A 13,757-nucleotide genomic window follows, 5' to 3' on the forward strand; every position below is an offset into this window, starting at 1 on the left:
AAAGAGTCAGAGACTGAAATGCCTGTAGTTTAAAGTGATGGTGTTTGATGTGTGTTTGTTTCTTGCCATTTTTGACTTTATGAATAAGCACCTTTGCATATGTAATGCATAGAAATATGTACTGGTACTTGATTATAATTAATTTGTCCATTAAGCACATGAAACCAGTTTATATATGTCTTATTTCTTCACTCAGGTGCCATTTATCTAATAATAGATTTTGGGTGAAGACATGAAAATGTTCATTGTCAAAGTATTTTTAATAATAAAGGAAATCAGGAAGGGCAATTGGCTTTTTTCCCCGGAGTGAATGCCATCAACTGCTACTTTCATTGCTGCACCCAAGTCTACCACCATAGACGAGCGGCCTATGATCTTGAGAGTCCAAAATGGCTCATTGAACAATGCCCTGTACTTGGTGTATCTACCTGCTGGTGAAGTATTTGTCTCAATGGGAAAACACTCACCTGTCCTGTTCAAGGTTCTGCAATGCAGTGTTATTCCGTGTCCAGTGGAAATGGTCACCAGTGCAGCACCAGCGACTTGAATATCCGCCTGCTGGTTCCTCCGGGCTGCTGTTGTTGTGTTGCTTCCTTGTAGTGGTCCTTCAAGATTCAGATCTATCCAGTTCAAATCTGTCAGACTTTCTGCTTTATGTGCTATTGGAGTATCAGTCAGCAGAATTTCTGTACCCCACTGTAGAACATTTTGGAAGACAGCTTGGCTTGTGTAAAGTGGATTTGAGCGCAGATCGAGTACCTGAACAGAAAAAATGTAAAAAAGAGAGATACAACATCTGGAAGCCTCCTCTCAGTGACAAGACTACTATAAGGTATTGCTCTAAATAAATAAATATTTACAGTATGTACAAAGATTATCCATTTTCTAACCCTCTTAGACAGTTCAGGGTCATTGAGAGCTGCCAACTATCATGGCAGCGCGGGGTCTAACACCAGAACTAACCCTGAACAGGGCACCAGCCCATATGACTGCATGTCAGAGCTAATTTAGAGGCACTATATAATCTAACACATGCATATTTGGGATGTGGCAGTAAGCCCATGCAGATGTGTGGACAATGTGCTGAGATTGATTCCCCGGTCTCTGGAGCTGTTAGACGGCAGAGCTAACCACTTTGTCACTAGTGTATCAAATATTAAAAAAAAAATAAATAAAAATAAAAATGGTGACCCTTCATTTAGTGGAGGATAACTATTACAACATGTACATGAAACACAAACACATGTGCGTACACAGATATCCATTTTAAGCACGTGCCAGGTCTAGTGCTCGCAATACATGAAATATAATGATTTTATTTCGTCAAAATCAAGGAAGAGATGATTAAAGGTAGTAATACACAATTATGGAAGGAAACAACAGCCTTCCTGCTCCCCTGGCCTCAATCACAGTCGTCCTTAGAGTACTAGCCAACCGGCTTGCCAACCACCAGCTCACCCACTCCCAGTGACCTTTTTTCTCTCATTTTTTATAATAGCCAGTGTGTCCCCCCGCCCATCAGAGCCATCGCCATACTCATTTGTCAACTTTAGGCACTGTGCTGTGGTCGCAGATGGATATTTAAACACCTCTTTGGATTACTTGTAGGGTCAAGAGATACCCTACCAAATCCTGGGGTCACCTCAATACTAGAAATGGAAGGATGGCAGCACATGTGCCCTACAATTGTAGTTAAATGTGCAAGTCACCTACAGGGCAATTTGAGGGGAGCCTGGTCTTCTGAATTAACAGTAGAGCCCCCTACTGCTGACTGCTGCAAGTTAGAAGGCTGGGCAAATAAAGGTGACATTACATCCATTCCCCAATACATGTCACTCTGAAGCCATGGAGAGTCGTGAATTATACATTAGTACTGAATGAGAAAGGGCTGTGAACAGTTTGTGAAATGTCTTGTGATGGGTTGCCGCGGGCTATGGGAAGCCAGAAGCAATTCTCCAAGGGGAGGCACCGCTCCTAGACCGCAATCGGCACTGGTTGTCCAAAGAGGAGACACTTCTCCCTCATGGCGACTGAGAGACGCAAAGACATAGAAAAGGCATAATTGGGCTGTGAGGAAAAAAGTTTAAGAACCATTACCTTAGAGTATTGCATTCCAGGGCAACCAAATAGAGCTGAGCTATGTGGGTTGCAGCTTCTGCTTTCCTACACTGGCTTTTGGAGGAGACCAAGTTCTTTTCTTTTTCTTACACCACTTTTGCTTACTGAGATCACGATATTTAACTTTCCACAAAATGTACACAAAAATGAAGAGAAACCACAAATGTAGTATAATGTGTCCCATAGAGACTTTTTCTGTAGTTCAGCCTGAATCTTACATGTTGAGTAATGACTTAATGTGCCATTATAACCTTCATTCTAAACATCCTATACTGCTTCTCCACAGCATTTTTAGTGTTGTATAAAACCACAACCCTTTTATCTCGCTCGATCCTAGCAGCCTTCGAGAGTTGTGGGACTCCTGCCTGCTGTATTAATGCTGCCATTTTAATTGCTGTTAAAATATTAATTCATGAAGAAACATCTGGTTACCCTATGTTAATATTCACATGATGACCCTTCATCTCATGATACATGTTTTTAAATCCTTTTACCTTCAGGCTCCATATTTCAGAGAAAAAACATAATAGAACATACCCTGAGTTTATGAAGCCCTTCAAAGTCATGACTGGATATGTGGGATAGCCGATTATGATCCAGATGAAGCTGCTCCAGTGAAGCACATCGCAAGAAACTCCTGGGTCCGAGTGATGTTAGCAAGTTATTTGACAGTGAGAGGATTTGGAGGGATTGAATAACCTTTAATGCTGTAAAAAACAAAAGTGGAAGCCAGCTGATTTTAACATCCTGCCAGTCTAGTACTTAACTTTATTGCCCAGTTTGTACTGATCCCAGATCAACCCCAAATGCTAAATTTGAAGCTCCTCAGCTACAGCTTATCTCTCCCTTTTAAAAGGGTGAAGAGGGTGGCACCTTACGTCAGTGTGACATGCAGATGATACTTAGATCTATCTCCAGACTATTCCTAATCTTCTTTCTTCTTCTTTTGGCTGCTCCTGTTAAAGGGTTGCCACAGCGGATCATCTTCTTCCATATCTTTCCGTCCTGTGCTTCTTGCTCTGTTACACCCATCACCTGCATGTCCTCTTTCACCAAATCCATAAACCTTTGCTTTAGGCCCTCTTTTCCTCTTCCCTGGCAGCTCTATCTTTAGCATCCTTCTCCCAATATATTCAGCATCTCTCCTCTGCACATGTCCAAAACAATGCAATCTCTCCTCTCTGACTTTGTCGTCCAACCTGAGCTGACCCTCTAATGTACTCATTTCTAATCCTATATGTCCTCGTCACACCCAGTGCAAATCTTAGCATCTTTAACTCCGCTACCTCCAGCTCTGTCTCCTGCTTTCTGGTCAGTGCCACCGTCTCCAACCCATATAACATAGCTGGTCTTACTACCGTCCTGTAGACCTTCCCTTTCACTCTTGCTGCCTGCACTCTCTTTTTCACCTCTCTTCCACAATTCCTATTACTCTGTACTGTTGATCCCAAATATTTAAACTCATCCACCTTCGCCAATTCTACTCCCTGCATCCTCACCATTCCACTCACCTCCCTTTCATTTACACACATGTATTCTGTCTTGTTCCTACTGACCTTCATTCCTCTCCTCTCTAGAGCATATCTCCACCTCTCCAGGGTCTCCTCAACCTGCTCCCTACTATCGCTAAAGATCACAATGTCATCAGCAAACATCATAGTCAACAGGGACTCCTGTCTAATCTCTTCTGTCAACCAGTCCATCACCACTGCAAATAAGAAAAGGCTCAGAGCCGATTCCTGATGTAATCTCACCTCCAACTTGAATGCATCCGTCACTACTACCACATACCTCACCACTGTCACACTTCCCTCAAACATATCCTGTACAAGTCTTACATACTTCTCTGCCTCTCCCGACTTCCTCATACAATACCACAGCTCCACTTGAGGCACCCTGTCATATGCTTTCTCCAGGTCCACAATGATGCAATGCAACTCCTTCTGGCCTTCTCTAAACTTCTCCATCAACATCCTCAGAGCAAACATTCCATCTGTGGTGCTCTTTCTTGGCATGAAACCATACTGATCCATTCACTAATCATCACCACACTTCTTAACCGAGCTTCCACTTCTCTTTCCCATAACTTCATGCTGTGGCTTATCAATTTTATTCCCCTGTAGTTACTGCAGTCTTGCACATCCCCCTTATTCTTAAATATCGGCACCAGTACACTTCTTCTCCACTCCTCGGGCATCCTCTCACTTTCCAAGATTCCATTAAACAATCTGGTTAAAAACGCCACTGCCATCTCTCCTAAACACCACCATGCCATGTTCTACAAACTCAAGTCACTTGTCGTCTTAATGATGTTCAGAGTCAAGTAATAAATACCTGCAGTTAAATAACAATAACGTCAGAAGTTATACTTGTGGGCATTCCTTGTCAGGTAAAAGCGCCCAGAATATCTGTATTAAAGGTCACTTAATTCCAGCTTCTTCATTACTTACAAAAGTTGGCGTTAAATGCTATTCTCCACTTAAATTTCATTTCACATTACATCCTTGTCCAAAATTTAATTCTATCATTTACTAAATATATAGGAAGAATTAGATATTTTCTATGAATGCATGATGCTGAGAAGTTAGTTCATGCTTTCATCACATCTCATCTTAACTATTGTAATTCCATGTTTGGTGGTCTCCCTGAAAAGAACATTCAAAGGTTACAGTATGCCCAAAACAGTGCGGCACATGTTGCAAGACATATTTAACACTTATACATCTGATAATTCTTTGTGTTCGGAGTCTTCTAACCTCCTGGCTGTTCCACAGATGAGATTGAGCCCAATGGGTGACCGGGCCTTTTGTTTTATTAGGTCTCGCCTGTGGAACAAGCTCCCACAGTCTGCCTGAAGCTCTATGACAGTGTCGATTTAAAGACTTATTTATTTCGATGTTGTTTAATAATCTATAATAAGTAATGTTTATGTTTGTATTATTTTGTTAAAATTTGAAATTTTGTTTTATAAATATTTTTAATCTTGATTTGTAAAGCACCTAGTGATGACTATTTTGAAGATGATCGAGGTCAGTATTAACAGCCGTTGGGAACACATTGCAGACAGAAAGCAAAGTGTCACTGGTCGTGTCAGTGATACCAGGGAGGGGTACAGGTACAAGCATCTCTTGAAATACTCAAAGGATTTAAATATATTGGGAGGACAATAAAGGGTGCACATTCTCCAGCCATGTAACTGCTGGCAGCAGGAGGCTGCTATTGAGACCCCTTTAGGCTTGTCTGGCCCTTTCGTTAGAAGTGGGCCAGCATTCTGGCAGGATTACCTTTGGCCTCCATAGAGACCTCTGGGCAGGCATCCCCAGGGGTTTTGTAGAGTTATGTCTGACCTGGTGGTACTTCAAGGAAGATTGAAAGTGACCTCGGAAATAGTAGTCCAGGGATTGAGTATAAAAGAGGCCAGTGGCCATGGCTTTGGTGCACTTGGAATCAGGTGGAGTTGTGGTTGAGAGTTCATTTAGCAGGAGGAAGGAGAAGACCAGAAGTGCAAGAAAGGAGAAAGGTAAAAGGTTTACACACGGGGAGGTGTAAAGGGTCTTTTCATTTTTGCTTTACTGCCACATTTGCTGTGCTGTGTCCCCTGAAGCCCTGTAACCCTATCTATTTAGTGGTAATAAAGCCTTCCTTCCCTAAAATTGATAGCATTTTGGGTTTGGGGGACTGCAAAACCACCACCACCCCACAGGCCACACTAAGTTATTTTAGTGTGCTATATAAATAAATAATCTATTATTATTACATGTGGGGAAGCTCCCTAGGAGTAAAGGTGAAGTAGACTAAGAATCTACTGGTGGGAAGACTATGGACATTAATCCCTATGACTGTGAGTTCAAATCCTGCTAATCAATTCCACCTACCTGTACAGCCAGTGGAAAAACCAAAGAAATGTAAGCAATTGTGTCATAAATGCTGTAAGTCGCCTTGGCTAAAGGTGTTAGCCAGGAGGAGAATACAGAAGGAGGGCCAAAGAGGTTTGCTTAGTGTCTTCTGAGTGAGAGAGAGAGAGTTTGGAAGCATGTGTTGATAGCATGTGTGAGGTTTTTTTTACGGTGGCTGGAGTGCCAATCCTGCTATCAAACCCCAAGTTTTCCCTGTAAGTTGGATGCAGATTAACGTCATACTCATGACAAAGCAATTGCAGGTTAAGGGCCTTGCTCAAGGGCCCAACAGAGTAGAGTCACTTCTGGGATTTGAACCTGCAACCTGCCCATTGCCAGCACAGATCCCTAGCTGCAGAGCCACCGTCCGCCCTAAGCATCTTCTAAGTCAGCTCCATGATATTTTTAAAGTAATGCTCCTACAATAGCCTGTGCACACTGGAAGCCAGGTTTATATCATTTGTCTATCCATCTAACCCTTTCCTTCTCCACAAAGCAAGAACCCACTGCTGGGGTGACATCACTCCATTGGGTATATAATGTTTTATTGACATCCTTCTGTGCCTATGCATTTTCCCTTCCTGGTGAGCATGTGAGTCACCTATGATGAAACTGGAATATGGAAAATATCGAGGACTTGTTTTGTCAGGTACAACTGAATACTTACAACCAGACAGCTAAAACGATCTCACATGTATGTGACTCTTCTCTTTTTCCTTTTAAGTATAACAGTTAAGTGTTTGCTTGATTAACAGTATTGCTTACCTGCTGGAAGCTGAGTCAGTTTGTTGTTCTCCATCCAGAGTCTTTGAATGCTTTGGGGAAAGACCTTTTCAGATCTCCTTATGGTAGAGATGTGGTTATGTCCCAAGTGTAACTCTCTCAAGTTCCAAAGTCCTCGGAATGAACCATCCCTTAGAATGCCTATGAAGTTGTGACTCAGGTCCAGCCACTCGAGGTGACCAAACCGTTCCAAGTCCCCCTTTCTCATATTGGTGATCTGATTATGGCCAAGGTTCAGGTATACTGTGGGAAAGACTTGTATGGTGGGGTCAGTCTTTCCAAGGTGAACAATTAGATTGTAGCTCATATCCAATACCACAGCTTGTTCTGCAAGTCCGGAGGGAATGCTCTGTAAATCCAGATGACTGCAGTTGAATGTTAGCACACGTCTGTTTATCCAAGGCCACAGGAAAGTATCATTGAGCCTGGCCTCTTGAGCAATACAGCAATGGCAGTACAGTGTGCACAAACCAAGCCAAAGAAAAGTCTGTGAAAATGTAAAGACTCCCATCTTTCCAGGGCCTGTTGCTATAGTTATGTCAACTCTGATACTTTATATGAGCTGTTTCTGTTGTATTGGCCATATTCATCCCTTTTTCTAACCATCTATCTAAAGGTTCCATGGTATGGCCCAACCTAAAGAAAAAAAAAAGACATAAAGGACATTAATTGAGAACTCTGATTGCTATATATACCAACCTTAGTGAACAAGCTGTGGGCGGTTAAGACAAGATGCTGGAATTCCAGAACTGTAATCCAGGATGTGCATGTTGTCTGATATACCAGGCAAACTTGTACTGCTCTGAAGGACCAAGAAAAGACCGAAACCTTACACTGAATGGTTGTGGATGGAGATGACTTCAGACTCCTGCTTCCTGAATGGCTGCTGATATTCTGTATTGGCAGAGCTTTGGGAAGGTACAGGTTTTTTACACAGCCATAAGCAACACGAAGGTGTGATACAGTGACTGACCAAACAGAGATTCTGACCCACTGCAGTGCATATGTACATTTACGTACGCTAGACTAGCTTACCCACCAGTCAACCTACACTCATTGCCTTAAGAAGATGGCAGAAAAATCAGAACACCTGAGGTAAAAAAGCCCACCTGGACAGGGGTGGGCCGAGAATCAAACCAGGGTCTTTAGAATTGAGGCAGCAGCAGTAACCTCTTTATAGCTTCTGGGTCAAACACACTTCTATTCAGACCATAACTAGCCAAAGTTCCTAGGGTTGCCCAGGTATATTTTTATAGATTGAGTTATGGAAGGAAAGCAAAGGTTCATGTTTTAATGACTCTGTTGTTATTGCTAGCTGACATATCTGTCATCCACACTGCCCCTCTATCGATTTTACTGCTCTCATAAGTTGAGAATTTGAGTATGAATGGATTGCTAAATTGCAGTAACTCTTTGCTGGGTTGTAAGCATGAAAAAAATTGACCAACTTATTGGTGCTTCTGTACTCGCCCATTGCACTGCTGCACTCAGGTCCCAATCTGGATGATTCGTTGTGTGGTGGGTGCGGCAACGTGCAGTAATCAGTGCCTGCTCCCATCCTCCTCCTCCTCCTATCATTTTAGTTGATACAATTCTCTTTTTTGAGCATTAAGAGCCTTTGGAGGGAATACATATCTATGCACAAAAATAATCACTGTCCTATTTTAAGACTATGTCACTGTGGACCAGACCGGGGACCGTGAACAAAACCTAGCCAGTTTCCAGTTCTAGAAATAAGGAAATGGGGGCTGTTGATTCAAACAAGGGAAAGTTGTAGACTGCCAGAGTGACTCGAGTATGGAACGTAACCACTGGATTGGGAAATCAGGTATACGCAGTGAAGAGTCAAACTCTTGCAATCAAATGAACTATCACACTGTCAAGTATTACCTACTGTAGAGGAGTTCCCCTTAATTAATTACCATGCTCAATGGCAGTAGAAGGCAGGCCCATAAAGTGTCACCAGATAGTTTTTTGGACCTGCAAACCTACATGTTTAGGTTCTCAGTGTTAATGAGGGTGCATTCTCCCAAGCACATCTCCCAAGCACATAACCTCATTGTGCCCCTAAAGGCAATGTCAAATACCTGAGCATGGATTGTCTGTTACAGTGAACCAAATTCAGGGATAGAAAGAGCAAGGATTTGGTTATGTCGCTACCTGTAACTTGTTTGCCACCTTCCGTCTCAAAGAGCCCACCCATGAAGACAACCTGTGAAGTAACTCTCGCCCTGCCTTCAGCGCCTCCCTTTCTGGCACCAGCAGATGAAGCCCGATGCTAGCAAAAAGTGGGAGTCCTGTTGACCAGCTAATAGTCATACACACCAGTGCGGCTGCCAGAAGTCATTTATACATTTTTTCAACAATCTATGTCCCTTATCATTGTGTAAGTTTTGGTAAGTTATATGGGATTCCCCAACATCTTGGGACCCAAACCTTTATGTGCTCTTTTTGGTCTTTCTTGCACAATAAGTATTACGTAATAATAAGATAACAACAGGATAAGTCACGCCGGTAACAACATCATCCATACAATACACATCACAGGACACTTTAGTGCAGCAGAAACATAATCAACAAAATATATGGAGTGTGACTGAAATTACCATATCTGGGGTAACTACATATCATTAGTGGTAAAAAAAATGTACAGACATTAAATATTTTTTTTGTTGGGGTTTAAACTAAGAACCTTATACTTAGGACACTTAACTCTGCTTTAAATGGTTATATTTTTATTATTCTATGTACAATAATTATAGGGGAAATTATTATTGTAAGCCAAAATATAACATAGAGGATGTGGCTAAAAAACTTTCATGAAAGAAGCACATTGACACCCTTTGAAATAACTTCTACTTTGAAATAAAAACACACCTAAATAATGATGTCTTTGATAATAAAAATACTTTTTTTAACACAGTGCCTTTTTACATAGGGTTGCCATTTCATCATAACATGTTTCACTTATTATGATTTTACACAATTTACAGTGACTAGGCTTTCAGACATGAGGTTGCTAGTTCAGTCTTTATAATGTACTCACTTTTGGGACTCTGAGCAAAGGACTTAAATGACTAAGTGGGAAATGAACTTGTGCAACGGTGCCATTGCATCACTTTGGACACTAAAGCTGGTACCATTGGTCACCAGGACTGCCTGATTTGAAATGCACTTTACAGCCCAATTACAGTCAAAATCCCATCCAATCCTACAAAATCTAGCCCAGTAATGGTTAATCCACTTCAAACCAGCAAATTACCACCCAAATACCCTTCACCAACCCAAACCGCAAAACTGTGTGAACATCACTCCTCTGATTGGTGAATTGCTACTTAATTTCCATGAGAGGGAAATATGATATAGATACATCTAGAGTAGTTTTCTCAAATGGCTGAAGTCCAAATGGCAGGGAATTCGACCTACAGAGTGAAGCTTTTAGATGGATTTCTTATATAAATGCAATGAATTGTAAAAAAAATAGACAAGAGCTCATATGGCTATATCTATTGCATTTGTGTCACAAAGAACAGAAAGTATCAATTGCTTTAGATTGGGACTACGTTCCCATACTAACACTTTTTTCTGTCTTTTTAAATATTTGTATATTTTACCCACATGTTTACAAAAAAGTCTGATAGTAGTAGAGTTACCTCAAAAATAGTTTCTGTATGGCAATCCTGCCTCTGCAATCCTGTTTTGGACGCCATTTATGCTTTTCTTTTTTTAGACAGACTGCTAAATCAGCCGTAATTGGTTGATTCCTACTACAATGCCCAATTTTGTCAATAACAGGGTAGGAGTAGTTGTGATGTCCGTTTTCATATGTGACAGAGTTAAATATTGCCCAAATGGGCAGACAGTAGCCCAATATAATAGCACTGCAGGGTTGAATTGCAGTGTGTGCATGAGGTGCATCTGTTTGCAGAGCTGTAGCACCACACGTCACCGTGGTTCAGTTGCAGCATAGCTGAGATTGTAGTGTAGTAGCAGCAGTACAAGACCAAACTAAACAGGACGGTGTTACAAGGAAATGATCCTCAGATCTAAGTGTCATCTCAGTAAACAGTGGAATAAGATCAGGGCCAAGCTGAAGTGATTTGTACCTACTTTTGTTTTGGCCTCGTGTTTCTCCTTAGTCTACTTAGCAGGCTGTCTGATTGCACATTAATAGCATTGCACCTACATGCAACTGCACATTCCTGTCAATTTGAAGGGGTGGAGCACAGGAGAAAGATACATCCTCATGTAAACATAATAAAAATAATTGCCATTGCTAAGTTACATTAAATCAAAGTGAATGTTGCTGTTGTTATTCTAAATGTTATCTTCTTCAAGCATATAAAAGTCCCTGAAATCTATGGAAAGTACATAGAAAGTAATGATATTGAGAGGTACACGTCAGTAGAATCATATCTGATGCATAATTGTCTCTTTGTAACTCATTTCCCAATTATGTTGATAATGCAGTAATTGAGGAATTGATGCTTACATTTATTTATTTGGCTGATGCCTTTGTCCAAGGCAGCTTACAACATTTGAGGTGCAATTGGTTACATTTCTTTTCTTTTTCCAGTTGAAGCAGAGATAAGTGAAGTGACATGCTCAGGGTCACACTGTCTCAGCATCTGAACCCACAACTTCAGGGTTTGGAATCCAAAGCCTTTACCACTACACCACACTTGTCTTTCATCATGAGTGCAACTTTTCCCAATCGCCGAATAAATTCAACAGTCACTGAAGTGTATGAAATGCCTAGTCAGAGGTTGAACAATATGTGTAAAGAAGGTCTCATTGCAGCTCAAACTTGCACAGGGAAGAACGAATACATATCGTGAGAGATGTCATATCAGATCTGGAGGACACCTGCAAAGCCATAAGTTCTAATATGCATTTGAGGGTTGTTGTTTTTTTTTAAATGTTTATTTTTTTTCTGAGCTACTTTAAATAAGCATTTACTACAATTCTTGCTATGTGTAATTGTATGTGACAAATAAAATTTGATTTGATTTGATACCTCTACAACACTTCAAAGGAATGTGGCATGGGAGAAATTGGCAGTATCTTTCAGTGTGCACTTTCCGAAATGACAGATGAGACGTTTCTTAATTACCGTCACTGACTGTGCATATTTCTACTGAAGATTTATGAGTATGTATGTTGACTTGTACTTTTCTATTTCTTATATTCTGTAATATGAGGTCTGTCCGACCTCGAGCCATGTGACATGAAAAATAGATACATTTATTGAAGAAGACACAAGAAACATTGTACATAGGACAATAACTTCTCTGTCCCCTTCAAAGTAGGCACCTTGGGACCTCATACAGTTCTCCCAGTGTCTCTCTCACTGTTCAAAACACTCTGCAAAATCCTTTGCTGGAATCGCCATCAGCTGCCTCATATTTTCTGGAATCTCATCGGCAATCTGAAATCTCTTCCCTATCAGTGCATGTTCCCAACCTCCCTCCCTTCCTTCTCTCTCATAATACATAGATGTCACAGCTCATTCTGTATGCTGGCAGTGACCGTTCACAGGCCACAGTAACTATAAGCGTGACACTCCTGGTTACACAATAGATAAGACTGAGGTTGGGAGAGGTTTGTCTGACACAAATAACTGTTGAGTATACCAAGTTACATAAACTACATTGTGATATATTGCCTAGTATTAGTTCATGCCAGTAGATGGTGCTGTTTGTTTCATGAATAATTCCAATAGTCTTTGTTTCTCTTGATTTATGTTCTTGTTGATTATTGTACATTTGGCGCAATTTATAATACTGTATACAGAGTTCAGAAAAATAAACCGATTATTTTTCCAAAGTATTTATCAGAGTGGAACTCACTTCAATACATAATAGTGGCGACGAGGAGCGGATCTCAGTGACTAATCCGGCGTGCTACTGCAAAAGAATCATAACTTGAATTCGGAAAATAAATAAATATATATAGAATGGCATTATTAGGCCACGTTGAGGAGTTTGACATTTTAAATCTGGCCTCATGGGATTCGTATGCAGAGAGACTGAACTTTTTTCTAGAAGCTAACAAAGTAACAGACGCTGACCAGAAGCGTGCAGTGCTGCTGAGTGTGATTGGAAGTAAAATGTTTGAAATTGTTAGGTCGCTCATCTCACCTGCTAAACCCAGTGACAGGTTGTATCAGAAAATTGTAACATTGTTAAAAAATCATTTTGCACCCACCCCTTCAGAAACAGTTCAGCGATTTCATTTTAATAATGGGAACCAAAAACCAGATTAAAGTATTGCAGCTTACACTGCAGATCTTCGAAGGCTGTCTGAAAACTGCAATTTTGGTAACAGTTTGAATTCCCTGCTGAGAGACGGACTTGTATGCGGGGTCAGAGATGAGGCTCTTCAGAGGCGGCTCTTAGCAAAATCAAATTTAACTTTTGCCTTAGCTAAGGAAGAAGCACTTGCATATGAGGCCGCATCAGTACACTCAAAAGAAATACACGAATCATCTATTAAATTGTGCACATCAGACACCCATCAGCTGCAAAATAAAAACCCAAAAGCAAAGTCTTATTTCTTACACTCAGACATTTTAGACCCCGCTCAAGGAAATTGCAATAGTTGTGGGGGGAATCACAGACGTGACGTTTGTCGTTTCAGAGAAGCTGTGTGTCATAAATATAAGTGCCGTGGGCATCTTCAAGAGAGTATGTCGCCAGGGGGCTAATCCAGTGAAAGGCAAGCCAGCAAGTGCAAGTTCATCTCACAAAGTAGAACAAAGAGGCAGTGCAGCTGCAGAGAGTTTTGAAGATGGATGTGATATAAGTGTCTATTCTGCAGAAATCATCAACAGTTGGGGGAGTTTGTACAACTAGACACAAGTAATATACTCTTGTCACATTACAAGGAGTGCCGTGCAGGATGGAAGTGGACTCAGGATGTGAGTATTCCTTAATCTCAGAGGAGACCTACCACACATTA

The 13,757-nt window shown here is 41.0% G+C and overlaps 1 protein-coding gene across 1 annotated transcript in view; it reads left to right on the plus strand.

Annotated features, from left to right (window-relative positions):
* Positions 1-13,757, plus strand: part of LOC120523176 (calpain-5-like) — a 223,293-nt gene that overhangs the window by 6,150 nt on the left and 203,386 nt on the right. The window contains exon 3 of the mRNA XM_039744219.1: positions 197-832. Within this exon, the coding sequence (XP_039600153.1) occupies positions 405-832 (428 nt within the window). The 5' untranslated portion in view covers positions 197-404. The remainder of the gene's footprint in view (positions 1-196; positions 833-13,757) is intronic.

Source organism: Polypterus senegalus, chromosome 2 (assembly GCF_016835505.1).
Source record: "Polypterus senegalus isolate Bchr_013 chromosome 2, ASM1683550v1, whole genome shotgun sequence".
Classification (NCBI taxonomy): domain Eukaryota; kingdom Metazoa; phylum Chordata; class Cladistia; order Polypteriformes; family Polypteridae; genus Polypterus; species Polypterus senegalus.